We start from the raw sequence: 13835 nt of genomic DNA, 5'->3' as shown, positions 1-13835 counted from the left end.
GCTCAGTTAAAAAATGCTTGAGTCTCCTATAATATAGTGGTAGTAGTAGTAGTATGTACCCATGACAGTCCAAATGGTTGCCTTCACAGAAAATGCAACTGGAAAAAAAAAGCATTTCAATGTTTATTGCCAGAAATACAAACCCTCAAGTTATAATGTAATGCATAATGAACTAAAAGCTTGGTGCGGCTGTTTCATAGAAAATTCCTTTCGTCGTCGTCATCTATGTCAGGAGAGGAGTTTTGGTTACACCTCACATCCGTCTCAGCCTCCTCGACCTCAAGTCAGATTCTGAGGAACTTTTTTAAACTTGTTAAGAAATCCACAAGAAATATGTACTTTGTACAACTTTGTCCAGTTGTGAAAAAAAGGTGTTTTATTTACAGTGCCATCATACTACACGTGTAACAAAAATATATACAAACAAAAGAAACAAACTGTTAACTCTGCTTTAACTGAATATACCTCAACTCATGATAAAACAACTTATAGAAACCAATCTTCATGTGCACACAGCTACACGCTGACATCATTCCCCCAAAACAAATGCTTATATAGTCCCTTTAATCACCAAGAGTCAATCAGCAGCAGGCTGTACCATTCTCACAGGAAACCCACACCTTTCTCTAAAAAGCTAATGAAGTAGGTAATTCCCACTAACTTAGTACTAAAACACTTTCACACACATCCCTACATAGCATATATTTGCAGCCATGGTTAAATTGATCACAATACACCCTCGCTTGGTCTACGCCGGTGACATCACTGATGATGTCACTCAGTGCATGAAGGAAGGAGGTGGTTGGTTACCTCCTCCTTATGTCTGTGGAGCACATGGTGGGTGTGGTGAGTAGGAGAGAAAGAAAAATGATTTACTTTACTAAACTTAACAATGCTGGCCCGTGTTTTAATTTAACCAAAAAATGGAATATGCTCTGTAACCAAACTTACTACCGAACACAAACAAACCTGGAATAGCATGTGTATGCAAGTTACAGTTCATGGTATTATGGCGAAGTAAAGACTAAACAAGCATGTGGTTAAATTTGTATGAAATGGGGACAAATTGTGTTTTCTCACACACTTTTTCACAAATAGAAATGAGTATAAAACAAACAATGGCAATGAAAAAGATTAAAAAAAAAACAAATACCGGTGGTTATTCCGATAATTTAGAATAGTAATAAAATAAACAAAATTGATAAATGTAAACTTTTAGAAAAAAATTGCATTAAAATGCCTAATAATAAAGAAAGGAGTACACACTCAAAACTGTCACCTTGTGTGATAGTCCCAATCCCTCAGGGCACCTCCTTTTTACATTTTTTTCCTTCACTTTTTTGTCCTAGTTACTCTTAGCATAGAACAGTACAACTTGGTGTTATTGTTAACAGGTACCATACAATACAGTCTTCCTGGGTCATTTCTTGCAGTCTCACAAAGTATCTTGTGATCTACTGTCCCCTCTAGTGGACATAAAAATACAGCAGTATTATATACTATTACAAATATAAAGTAATGTATAATTACAATATGCCTAGATATCTTCAACAATCATAGATATGTTATATGATAGTTATATGATAGGTATTTTATGTTCAAATCTGTGGTGTACTCATGGCATTTAACAGAAATTCTAAGAGAGACGATGCCATGATCACAACGAATCCCCATTATACTGTGACTACATGGTAACACACCTTTGTTTAAGACACAGGTTGCATTAATCCTTGAGTTCTTATGTATTATAAGAAAGTGTATACATGTAATATACACCAGTGGAAACAAGGTACACTTGTTGTACTGCACATTTAGCTACAGGGGAAATTAGTATAGAGGTTGCCTGGCCCTCTTGCAGCATTGACCTTGCAGTCGAACCTGTCTGCAGGCTCAGCCAGAGGGAAGTAGGAATGGTTAAGAAAGTCACTGGCTAAGCAGGGTGGGATACAGACTGAGCCATCAGTGCAGTAAGGCTGACATGTTTGGAGGAGCTCAGCACTCACCCCCTGGCCTTCTTTCTCTCCAACCTCCTCGGAGACATAGTTGTTTCCTTTTGGGCAAAGAATGACACTGTCTTTGTTCAGAGCCACATAGTCGGGAAAGACTTCAGTCCCACGGCTTCCATCTGCCTGTTCTCCGCTACAGGAGTTTCTTTCTGGTGACAGGAGCTGGGTGGATCCCTCTTGTAGTTTCCGCAATCTTGAAACCTCGTCTTTAGACACAATCTCCACCACAGATGACGTGTTTTCGTCAGACCACTGCTTTGCTGTTATTGGAGGATTCTGTAGTGTGAGCACAAATTTTGAACATCGTGACGATGACTGACACTGACAAAACATTTAAAAGGGCTGGAATTGAGTGTAAACTAGACTCTATCACTCTCAATTTATATTATATTACTTGTGTTTTACCTATTTCCTATTTGATATTTGAATCTATACATTTATAAATAGAATCTATATCTACTTTTATATTTATATTGTATCTATTTGGCTAAATTAGTCATGGCCAAAATCTATTTTTCCACTGAAAAAAAGGTTTCACAGTTTTGTGTAATGGGACGCTATATAATTGTGTGTAAAATAATTGTGCATGTATCATGTATTATGGTAAATTCTGTCAGTAAATAATTTACCCATCTCGGTCCGTTGACCTCTGTCAGAAAACCTTGTAGGACTTTGTCAAGGTTTGGGACCGGCGGCCAAAAATACAGCTTGAGTTTACTATAAAAACAGACAAAGACGAAAACAAAAAACAGTGAAGAATAGTAAGTGATTATAATGACTTCTAAAATATAAAATGTCAGAAATTTAAAAACATTTTTGGATTTTTTTTCTGTATGTAATCCTAAAAATGACTGATTACAATCTGAGTTGGAATAAACGGTCCTACCTGTGGTAAGTGGAAAACAGGGAGATGAGGATGATGGCAATTATCAGCATCAATACAGGGATACACAGCACGAGCAACGTGCCTGTAAATGTAATTTATATTGCATTAAGGTTTGTATAGTTTTATTTAGTTAGAGTAACAAAGAACTGCATTTCAAAGGTCTATAATGTTTATATATATTATATATATATATATATCAAGGCACAAACCAGAAGAACATTTCACAAATCTATTTCATGAGAGGTGCGTAGGAGAGGGATGAGCGGATAAAAAGCAGAAACATGTACACAAAAGAAAAGACTCATGTACACTGTCTAACTTCCAATAATACATTTATCTGCAGGAGTCTGTTTGCAACAGTATATCAAGGCACAACGTTGCATTTTATACACTGCTACAATCGTTATCACACAACCAAATTTGAATAAACTGCTTGTTGAAGTTCTTACAAAATAACAGGCTAAGAATCAACTAATCCACTGCATCACATTTGGTTCAATTTTGCAGCTTTATCTTGTGATTTTTATACAAACCAATGGGGATTACCGAATAAATAAATAAATAAAGGTGTTTTACACTGACTTTTGTCAGTCTCAGTGTGAGCTTACCTACGTCAGCGGGGGTGTCACCAGTAAGCACATCTGACCAGTCACTCCAGTAGCCGGAATAAATGTACCCATTAGGTTTAGCCCTGAACTTAACACTGTACTGGCTACCTGTTGGAACCTCGAGACATGTGCCAGTCTCAGGACCCTTTAGGGACACCGTCTGGGGACAAAAAAGTCGATTTGACATTTAATTGTAAATTCATTAAATGGCAATTGTAATTATGATGCACTCCTTTTGCATTCTCTCACAAAAGCTTTTGCATTTCTGTTGAAATATAAATGTGTTCCTTCGCAATACTGCCGTTTAATGCAATTGTTTTTCATTCCCTGAAAACTGTTGCATTTGCACAAATATTTTTGCATACCCTCGTATTTTTGCACATTAAATTATCTTGCAACATCCAGCGTTAAACAAATGTGATGGCTCATATTGCTGTTTTTTTACTCTGAATTTGTCACTGTATGTATAATTGAATATTCCCTTTTTTGTGGTAATATCGTGATAGTGATACTCTGCTGTAGCATAACCAGCCATGCCCATTATTTGTCTACAAACAAAAACTTAGGCTGAATATCAGAATAAATCTAAAGATACCATATTTACATAAAATTCTAAACATACTACTTTAAGTTAACTAATGCAAAGAATGTTGCAGGAATCTGAAAGGTATGAAGAATTGCAAAATGTTTGCAATGAGTACTTCAGAAACAAAAAGTCCTTATATGGCCCCAGGGTAACTTAACCATTAAAAAGTATACAAAGAGAAAAACATAAAACTGTGTGGCCGTAAATCACATCTTACCATCCATGCTTCACCCCCTCTGATCTGATAGCCGACTTCATACTGCAAGTGACTCGACAGAGACGGAAGAGGAGCTTCCCATCTCAAGCATAACTTGTCTTTCTCCAATGCTCCTCTCAGATGACGTGGTGGGTTTGTTTTGACTAAAAAAACAAAAGACCAACAATTTGTCAGTAGGCAAAGGCTGTGGTTACACTGGTCTTTTCAATATGACTCTTCTTCACTTTTTGAACATACGATACTATGACTTTTTTTTACATACTATGCTATGAAATCTTTTGACTTTTTTCGACATACTATACTAATCGATTTTTTTTACTTTTTTCGATATACTATTCTATGACTTTTTGAATTTTTTGACATACTATACCAGACTTTTTTTTCGACATGTTATACTAAGACTTTTTTCAACTTTTTTCGACATACTATAATATGACTTTTATTTCAACATAGTATACTATGACTTATTAGAATTTTTAGACATACTCAACTATGATTTTTTTTCAACATGCTATACTATAACTTTTTTTTTTACATACTATACTATGACTTTTTTTTACTTTTTTCGACATACTATATTTTGACTTTTTTCGACATTCTATACTGAGACCTTTTTCAAAATACCATACTATGACATTTTTTGAGGTACTATACTATGATCTTTTTTCAACATACTATGCGATCACATTTTTTCGACATACTATACTATGACTTTTTTTTTTTTACATACTATGACTTTTTTTCTACTTTTTTCGACATACTATATTATGACATTATTGGCCTTTTTTTGACATACTATACTATAATTTATTTTATTTTACATACTATACTATGACATTTTTTGGCTTTTTTCGACATACTATACTATGACTTTTTTTGACATACTATACTATGACTTTTTTTGACTATTTTCCAAATACTATACTATGAACTTTTTTCAAAATACTTTACATTGACTTTTTTTTATTTTTTTCATCATACGATACTATGACTTTTTTTTTACATACTATGCTATGACATTTTTTTTATTTTTTCGACATACTATACTAATCGATTTTTTTTACTTTTTTCGATATACTATTCTATGACTTTTTTGAATTTTTTGACATACTATACCAGACTTTTTTTTCGACATGTTATACTAAGACTTTTTTCAACCTTTTTCGACATACTATAATATGACTTTTATTTCAACATAGTATACTATGACTTATTAGAATTTTTAGACATACTCAACTATGATTTTTTTTCAACATACTATACTATAACTTTTTTTTTACATACTATACTATGACTTTTGTTTTACTTTTCTCGACATACTATATTTTGACTTTTTTCGACGTTTTTCGACATTCTATACTGAGACCTTTTTCAAAATACCATACTATGACATTTTTTGAGGTACTATACTATGATTTTTTTTCAACATACTATGCGATCACATTTTTTCGACATACTATACTATGACTTTTCATAAATTTTTTCGACATACTATACTATGACTATTTTTTTATATACTATATTATGACTTTCATTCATTTTTGTTAAGACATAACTTAAGACATAAAAAAAAGTCATAGTATAGTATGTCGAAAAAAAGTCATAGTATAGTTTGTCAAAACATTTTATGATAAAGTCATAGTATAATATCTCGAAAAGTTTTTGACCTACTATACTATGATATTTTTTCAAAATACTATACTAAGAATTTTTTTTATGACATACTACACTATGACTTTTTTGACTATTTTCCAAATACTATACTATGAACTTTTTTCAAACTACTTTACCTTGACTTTTTTCTACTTTTTTCATCATACTATACTGTGACATTTTTTGACTTTTTTCGACACACTAAACTATGACTTTTTTTTACATACTATACTATCATATTTTTCAACATACTTTACTAGAACATTTTTTTTGACATACTATATTAAGACTTTTTTTAAAAACTTTTTTCGATGTACAATACTGTGACTTTTAATGACTTCTTTCGAAATACTATGTGACTGTTTTACAACATACTTTACTATGACCTTTTTTTGACATATGACTTTTTCGTGAAATTTTTAGACATACTATAATATAACTTTTACATAAAATATGATGACTTATGATGACTACTATACTATGATTCTTTTCGTGACATTTTTTGAGATACTATGACTTTTTAAAAAACTTTTATCAATTCATATGACTTTTTTCTCAACATACCATACTATGAGGTTGTTTTTTTTTAACTTTTTTTCATAATATACAATGACTTATTTTTTTCGAGATACCATACTATGACATTGTTTTCGACATACTATACCTTGACTTTTTATGACATTTTTTCCAACATATTATATTGTGATTTTTTATGACATTTTCAACATACTCTACTATGAAGTAAGAATTTAAATCAAGTTAAACAGGAAGTTAAAGAAATACAGATAACAAATCCAAAGGAACAAAAAAAGGAGGAAGGAAAATCTCATACTACTCTTGTTGAGAGTGAACTCTTGAGTATAGAAGTTTCTGCTGAGTGGAGCTGAAGTGCTGCTGAGCTTGACCCTGAATTTCCTGGACTCATCTCCATGGAAATGGCACAGTTCAGTCAAGTCCCTGTCAGTGAGACACTCGGTCCATTCTGTCCAGCCCAAAGCTTCACTGTAATATCACCACATCAAATTACAGCCGAATAAAGTGGACATCAGTTTGTTTAGGGGGTATTAGTAATGTAGTAATGTAAGTAATGTAAGTAATGTACCTGCGATCCATCTTATATAAAAGCTTGTACTCATTCTCTTCACCATATCTGCTCCCATTCCACTGGCAGGTGATATTTTGCAGGTCAGAGGTGTAGCAGGTTAGTGAAATATCATCTGAAAAAGAGAAAAACATTTTGCATTCATGTATTGCATCTGTGACAGAAGAGTTCACGGGATGAGAAGCTGAGCTATGGATAGCAATTACTTTGTCACCCACTCAGACATTCAAACTCTTTTCTCATTTAGACACACCTGCATATTGGGGAACAACAGCTCGCACAGGGTGTGACCAGCTGCTCCAGTGTCCTGCATTTGGATTTAAGGCACATTTGACAGTGACCTGAACCTCAACCTCCTCCCCTGGTCCCAGAGAGTCGAGTAGTATGTCGCCCTCCTTTGCCTGTTGAAATCACAAACACAAAAGTTAAATGAATAATATTGTTAAATCTTATATATTATTCATTTAGCTTTTTTCACCCATTGTACAATGAATGAACAAAAAACACAAAAATATACATATAGCCTAATCTACAAAGTTTTGTGTAATACACTTTTGGCAGAGAAGAAAATAAACAAATGCGAATTATTGAATCAGTCTCACCCAATACAAAACAAACCTCTAAATACATTTTACCAATGTATTTAGAGGTTTAAGAAAAAAGTCTAAAACTTATTTTTATACTCCATTTTAATTATTTTACAAATATTTACACCTATTATTCACAGATGTATTCAGTTATACTTTTGACTTGACTGAAACAGTTTCTCAGTTTCAGGGCTCCATAATTAACAGATGCTGTAGAAACACAAAAGTCAGTATAGACACAAGCCCATCATGCTAACTTGCATGCTGGGCATACCAATACTTAAATTATATAAAAACTGTCCTTATGCTCACAAACAGTAGTGAATTTGATTTCAGAGTCATTTTAGACACATAATCTAATGGATTTATTGAAGAGTTGTATGTATGTGTGTACCTCTATTGTCTTCTCTCCCAGTCCCTTGGAGGAGTATCGAATCCTAAACATCACATCAGCTTTCCAGTTTTTCGAGACCTTTGTGTGCCATGAAACCTTCAGCTGTCCTGCTTGGTCATTTTGGTGTAACGACACACTGAAGGGGGGATCGAGGAGAACTAGAGACAAAAATGTGATGGGAAAATAAGGAAAACACACTAAAGAATCCATTGGTGAAAATGATTTACTGGTTTTCAGGCAACAGGTGAGGATGCCCCCTGTCGTTCTCTGTGCATGACCTTATTGACAGAAGTTAAGACCCAGGACACACTGGAGGGACTAAAGTCTTCCATTCTGCCTGCATGGGTCCATCTGGGGATACCCACAATAAGCTAACCTTGCTTCTTATGTTTTGCTGCTTTCTATTTAGCTAACATGCCTCCTCTCTTGTATCTCTTCTTTGGGTCTTTGGTCCTCTAAACCAGGATGCAAGAGAGAGATGCAAAATTATATTCACCATATGGAAAATCCTCGATCACTCACATGAGCGTGCATTAAAACACCTAAACATGCTTGAAATAAAGGTACAGTAAATCTGCCCCTTTGATGGTAAGGCTGGACAAATAATATTTGTCTATTTATAGATATTTATTTCATTTTAAAAAAAGAAAGAAGATTAAACAAAAGCAAGTATTTTAAATGAGTAGACAAGTTTGCAAAAGTGTTTCATATTTCATTCATCATCCAAATTATTCACACATTTGTAAATTTGGAGGATCGAGACTTTTGTGAAGAGGACGTCTCCTCTCTCGATATAGGATAACATAAAGGGAAAGAAGACCCCTGGATAGAGTATCTCAATTGATGAGAAACTAGTCATGTTTTTCGAGTGTAAATGCAAATGGGAATCATGAATTACAGCAACACTATCACCAGAAGAGGTGGAGCAACATGGTGATAGATTTTATTTGTTTGTTTAGGAAGTAAATATTGCAAAAAAGAAAAATGTCTTACCGTGGTCCTCCACAGAGACAGTCCGGTTGTAGAGGCTGGTGTTGGTGTTGTGCTCCACCACTTCAAGGTGTGTTTCCACATACATGAAAACATCCGTCGTAGGAAATGAGTAGAAATGGAGGAAGGTTCCCTCTTCTGTTCTCTGGACAGACATTTCATATTTCTCTCTGGACAAACACAGACATTGTGGTATATGTTAATCAATCAATCTATCAAACTATTTTGTACAGCATCTTTCACACAGGTAAGGGTAGTTCAAAGTGCTTTACAGGTGACTAATAGAGGAAGTAAAATACGTGTGTAAGTGAAAAAAATAACATACGAGGATTTGGTTGATATTCTCCGGGCATATACAGCAGCCCACTGCTCCTACATGCTTAGGATGGGTTTAATGCATAAGTCAAATTTCATGTATGTAATGTATGTTACTGTGTAATGATTGTGATTATGTGTGACGGTTGATTTACATTACCAAGCGTTATACAGCAACCATTTCTAAGGATTAAAAGGCTTGTAGTATTCAAGTAGTCCGCTTACAGTGTTCATTTTTGGTCTTTTCACAAATGACAACATATGGGAAAACATTGTAAAACTATGTGTTATGCCCAGCTCGTTCAGGAACATAACAAAAAGGGATCTCCACACAGTAACCGTTTAAATAAGCAAGTAAATTTATTAAAGATAATTCAACTGAAGAAAAATAAAGTCAATAAGGGTGTAAAGTCAGTAGTCAGTTGTGAGGTGTGGGTGATGGGTGCTGTGAAACTATAGTGCTAACCTAAGATACCTGTAACATGGAGGATAAATAAGTTTAAGCAAACCAAACAAACCAAGTTGGGAGCCTGAAAGGCATCAGCCTTCCATGAGGGAGAGGGAGAGAAGCAATCTTGGAATTACCCTACCATGAAAGAGTCATCACTTGATGTGACTGTCTGTCTGAGTCATTCTACTCGACCATAAAATATGCAGGTTGTGCAACGAACTGGCAACCACTTGTTGTGAAGTAAACACAGTGGAACGGGGGAGGGCGAATGCGACATCTAGTGGCTGAATGTTATCAATTGTACCTTTAAGTTTTCTTTTCCTTTATATGGGTTTATGAAGTTTCCCCTTGACCTGTATTCTTGTGGAATACAAGGTGGAGAAGCCAATGACTATAGGACACTTAAAGTTCACAGTAATACTAATAACAACAACATATAACATTAAATAAATAGTAGCATGCCAAAAGTATGAACAATTCCTAACAATATGATTCAGAGAATTTTGAGGGAAAGTAATGTTTATATGATTTAAGACACTTTAAGGTTCCTTAATATACAAAACAAAATAGATTTACTGTCTATAAACATACCCTTCATCCTTGTAGAGTAAATCATAAGTCCTGTTTTCTGTGGTCTCAAAGAAGCAGGTGAAATCCTCTCCTGTCCGGGTGAAACATTTGGGATCCTGCTCATCCTTTAAGAGCAAAACATCTGCTCCAGAAATGACAAACAGAACACATGAGCACATGACCCCCAAAGTCAAACAACGTGGTATTTTTTAACTTCTGAAACAAGATATATTGTGGCAACAAGTTTGTGTTTCAGATTAAGATTTTTTGTTGTGCAAAAAAAACTGTCACCTTGTGGAAACAAGATGTTATGTGGGACCCATTCACTGCCAGGACATACAGATATACGTCTACCTCCTACCTACAATATATTAACATTTTGTTCTCACAAGACTTTTAAAAAAACAATATATTTTGGGACTTTGTGGGCTCTTTATCATGTAGTTAACAGTCAATATTTTCATTGGAAAGAAATAGTACTGAATTTAAATTGGTTAATAGCCCTACCTTCCCTTGACAGATGATTGACAGTTCCATCCTTGTAATGTATCCCAGGCACAAAGCCCACTTGTATCCACAAGCTAATAAGGAGCATCTCCCACCCGCATGGCAAATTCATGGTAGATTGAGGTATTATGTATCCTAAACCACCATGGCACTTTAACTAACACGGCACGGTTGTGTAAGTGCATTGTGTGCGTCATCTGTCATAGCATGGTTTTGAGTAGGCATGGTGGGTAGGGTTGAGCAGTGCTGAGGGGTTGGCTTAGAGAGTTGTGCTCAGAGCAGGAAGCGTGCTTTGTGTACAGTGGAAGTGAGCACTAAAAAAGGCAGTTTGTTAACTGAAACTAAATAAATATATAATGTATGTTTACTCTCAATCACTCCAAATTAAACAACAAACAGGAGATGCTACTGCTGATGAAACCTAGTACATGTTTCAGTCCATCATCTGGATGGACCTTACTCTAAATACAATGCTCAATTTAAAAAACAATGGACTTCAGGAAATCTAGGAGTGGAAAACTGTCAGTACAGATGATGTGGTGTGCTTCACAAGTCCTTTGGTGTCCTCATACACCAGACCCTTTCTCAGCCTCCTGACCCCAATTTATCAAACATTAATTGTTTCATTCCAAGTGTTTAAAATGTATGAAAGTACGTTACATGTAGTTTAGTGGTTAAATGACACATTCCCATTAAAAATGACGTGATTTTATTTTGTATAGTCTCTTGTATTTTGTTGTGAAGTAATTTGTGATAATCACACCAACAGATGATGATTTATAATATTTGACATGTTTTCATCTAAAATCAAGATTATATCAATATTTCTCTATGGAAAAAGAGTCATTTGCATCTCAAAATGACTGGTGAACATACAGAGAGTTTCACCTTGAAAGGTCTTGGTCATGATCCAAGTTTACCGTAAATATAATATATATAAGAACTTTTTTCTCTGACAACAGCTCTGGGTCACTTTTAAGCCATCTCTGAAGTACTGAGTAGAACAGGGCCCAGAGGCCTGTACTACGAAGCAGGATTTGGCGTTAGCGAGGTAACTTCAGGGTTAACTCTGGGTTTTCCGTCCTACGAAGCTGGATCACTTCTTACCGGGGTAGATCGCCATGGTAACTTATGCTGAACACCTAACCTGCTCCGGAGCAGGTTATGTTCCAGATAAGACATCAACTCGTATGAAAGCACCGCCTACTGACCAATCAGAGCTGAGTGCGTGGATCATATGGTCATATTACACACATATGAAGAAGTTTAAGTCATAATCCAGGCTAAAAACAACACAGTTTAAACTAACAAATGCAGGAAGGACAGCTAGCTGTATGCGGTGGATGCTTACCACTTTCAATTATATTTTTATACTTAATTTTTAACTTCCTCTTGAGTCCGTTTCACACCACCTGAGAGGGGGGACGCAGCTGAAAGAGGGTTGGAATAATCATACACGCCTCACTGTTATCACTGGGCATGATTAGGTGTAATCCAGTCATCCATTATACATTTCAAAACTATTTATATCTAGACGAGTATATTTTCTTATATATTGCTTCTTCGGAGCGATAGTGGAGTATATCGTCGTTAGTTGGTCCGGCGGCGTCGCGCTGGCTCGGACAATAACGGGCCGTTATGATGCTCGTCAGTGGGGGAAGAACGGCAGGGCTGGCTCTCCGTGTGGCAGCGGATGGAAGCAGCTGATGTGAAGACGACGGGGCGATCGTCTCTTCCTTGGTGAAGGACGCGGATCCGGGTCTTCCTTCTATAGGTATGGTGGTCTGGACGTCTGATGACCGGCGGGCTGGACCTCCGTGTGGCAGCGGAGGGGAAAGCAGCCAGAAATAAAGGAAAAGGCGGTGCGCTCGTTTCCTTTGATGAAGAACGGTTGTCCTCGGCTTCCTTGGTGAAGCCGGGCTGTAGTCTTCCTTCTGCAGGGATGTGGATCAAAGTCTGATGGACACAACATTATCTTAACTCGTCCAGCGAGGTCAGAAAATGTGGCTCGGTCTTTAGGTGAACGCCGCAGCGTTGGGTACCTCCTGCAGCAACGTGAGTCGCAGTGGAAAGGGCTGAGATTCAGGTGAGCGTGCCTATATCTCCTGTGAGAATAGTGGGCGTTTCACCGGAAAGACCCCACCCCATTTCCTGTTAGCCTCATCCAATGGGGGTCCTTGTTTGGGTTCAAAATGAAATTTCACATGTAGATGCGACATTTTAAGAGCTGGGCAGTTAGGTCCCCTGCTGTGATCAGGTCTCTGGTTTCCCATGTAGGCCAAGGCTCTTTGTCTCGTGAGGTCCCTACAGCTTGGATTATGTGTTTAATTTCTTCGTATTTGTCTCATATAAATTAGTTTACTTTTTGTAAAATGTCTGTCTGCAAGTCTGTGGACTTGTCCGTGTCTGTGATTGGTCAGATGCTGCAAACACCGCCCTGTTCATGTGAACGCGCTCGTAGCCAGACTGAGAAACCATGGGTTGATTTACCGAGTTGATAACCAGCGTCATAGGACCGCTTAGCATGATCTCGGTTGTTAGGGTTAGTGAAGCCAGATAACGAGAAGATACCCTGGGTATGTTGAAATCGCTTCGTAGTACAGGCCTCAGGTCTGCTCAGACTGAAAAGTCTTGCAACAATATACTCAGGACTGCGTCATTGGGTCTTAACCACCAGACAGCATTGACATATCAACCACTACCGCTGGAGAAACCAACATTACCAAAGGTCCGACCCACCTCAGCCACTTCCCCTTCTGCTTGTCAAACACTACAGGACATAAAATGCCTGTGCATCTATTATAAAAAAATAGCTTCTTCCTAAGAGCTCTCTAACTCTCTCAGCTGAGCACTGCCAGAGTGCCGGAGCTGTTATCCAGCCAAACAGTACTGTTTAACTACACCTCAACACCTGCTGACAACACAACACACTCCCAATACCTGCAACTATGCTCATGCTAGAA

General features: G+C 36.5%; 1 protein-coding gene and 1 long non-coding RNA gene across 4 annotated transcripts; one reads left to right on the top strand and one right to left on the bottom strand.

The window, feature by feature from the left end:
- Positions 1 to 353: 353 nt before the first annotated feature.
- mpl (MPL proto-oncogene, thrombopoietin receptor) lies at positions 354 to 11973 on the bottom strand. 3 transcript variants are annotated; one of them, XM_037768845.1, is made up of 13 exons: positions 10873 to 11973; positions 10657 to 10726; positions 10387 to 10507; positions 9033 to 9213; positions 8040 to 8197; positions 7312 to 7459; positions 7059 to 7173; positions 6789 to 6958; positions 4304 to 4446; positions 3501 to 3660; positions 2893 to 2974; positions 2636 to 2723; positions 354 to 2282 (listed from the first exon to the last, which is right to left on the bottom strand). In XM_037768845.1, exons 4-13 carry the CDS (start codon positions 9184 to 9186, stop codon positions 1812 to 1814), a joined length of 1689 nt encoding a protein of 562 aa, XP_037624773.1. In that variant the 5' UTR covers positions 9187 to 9213; positions 10387 to 10507; positions 10657 to 10726; positions 10873 to 11973; the 3' UTR covers positions 354 to 1811. The 3 variants fall into 3 exon arrangements, with proteins under 3 accessions (XP_037624773.1, XP_037624772.1, XP_037624774.1); XM_037768844.1 differs by lacking the exon at positions 10657 to 10726; XM_037768846.1 differs by lacking the exon at positions 10657 to 10726 and having other exon boundaries at positions 9033 to 9199.
- Positions 3667 to 4455, top strand: LOC119487818. The gene is made up of 2 exons (XR_005206799.1): positions 3667 to 3954; positions 4234 to 4455. It is a non-coding gene; the product is annotated as an uncharacterized LOC119487818 (long non-coding RNA).
- Positions 11974 to 13835: the final 1862 nt, after the last annotated feature.

Source organism: Sebastes umbrosus, chromosome 5, assembly GCF_015220745.1.
Source record: "Sebastes umbrosus isolate fSebUmb1 chromosome 5, fSebUmb1.pri, whole genome shotgun sequence".
Taxonomy (NCBI): Eukaryota; Metazoa; Chordata; class Actinopteri; order Perciformes; family Sebastidae; genus Sebastes; species Sebastes umbrosus.
Note: the sequence above shows the minus strand (reverse complement) of the source record. Positions and strands in the feature narration are given on the sequence as shown.

Excerpts from the sequence above, each read along its gene's own strand:
- mpl (XM_037768846.1), bottom strand. The coding sequence starts at position 10,984 with ATGAATTTGCCATGCGGGTGGGAGATGCTCCTTATTAGCTTGTGGATA. Across the intron at positions 9,200-10,386 it reads TTACTCTACAAGGATGAAGG|AGAGAAATATGAAATGTCTG; the intron begins GTATGTTTATAG and ends GTGTTTGTCCAG. Across the intron at positions 7,174-7,311 it reads TGTTGTTCCCCAATATGCAG|ATGATATTTCACTAACCTGC; the intron begins GTGTGTCTAAAT and ends TCTCTTTTTCAG.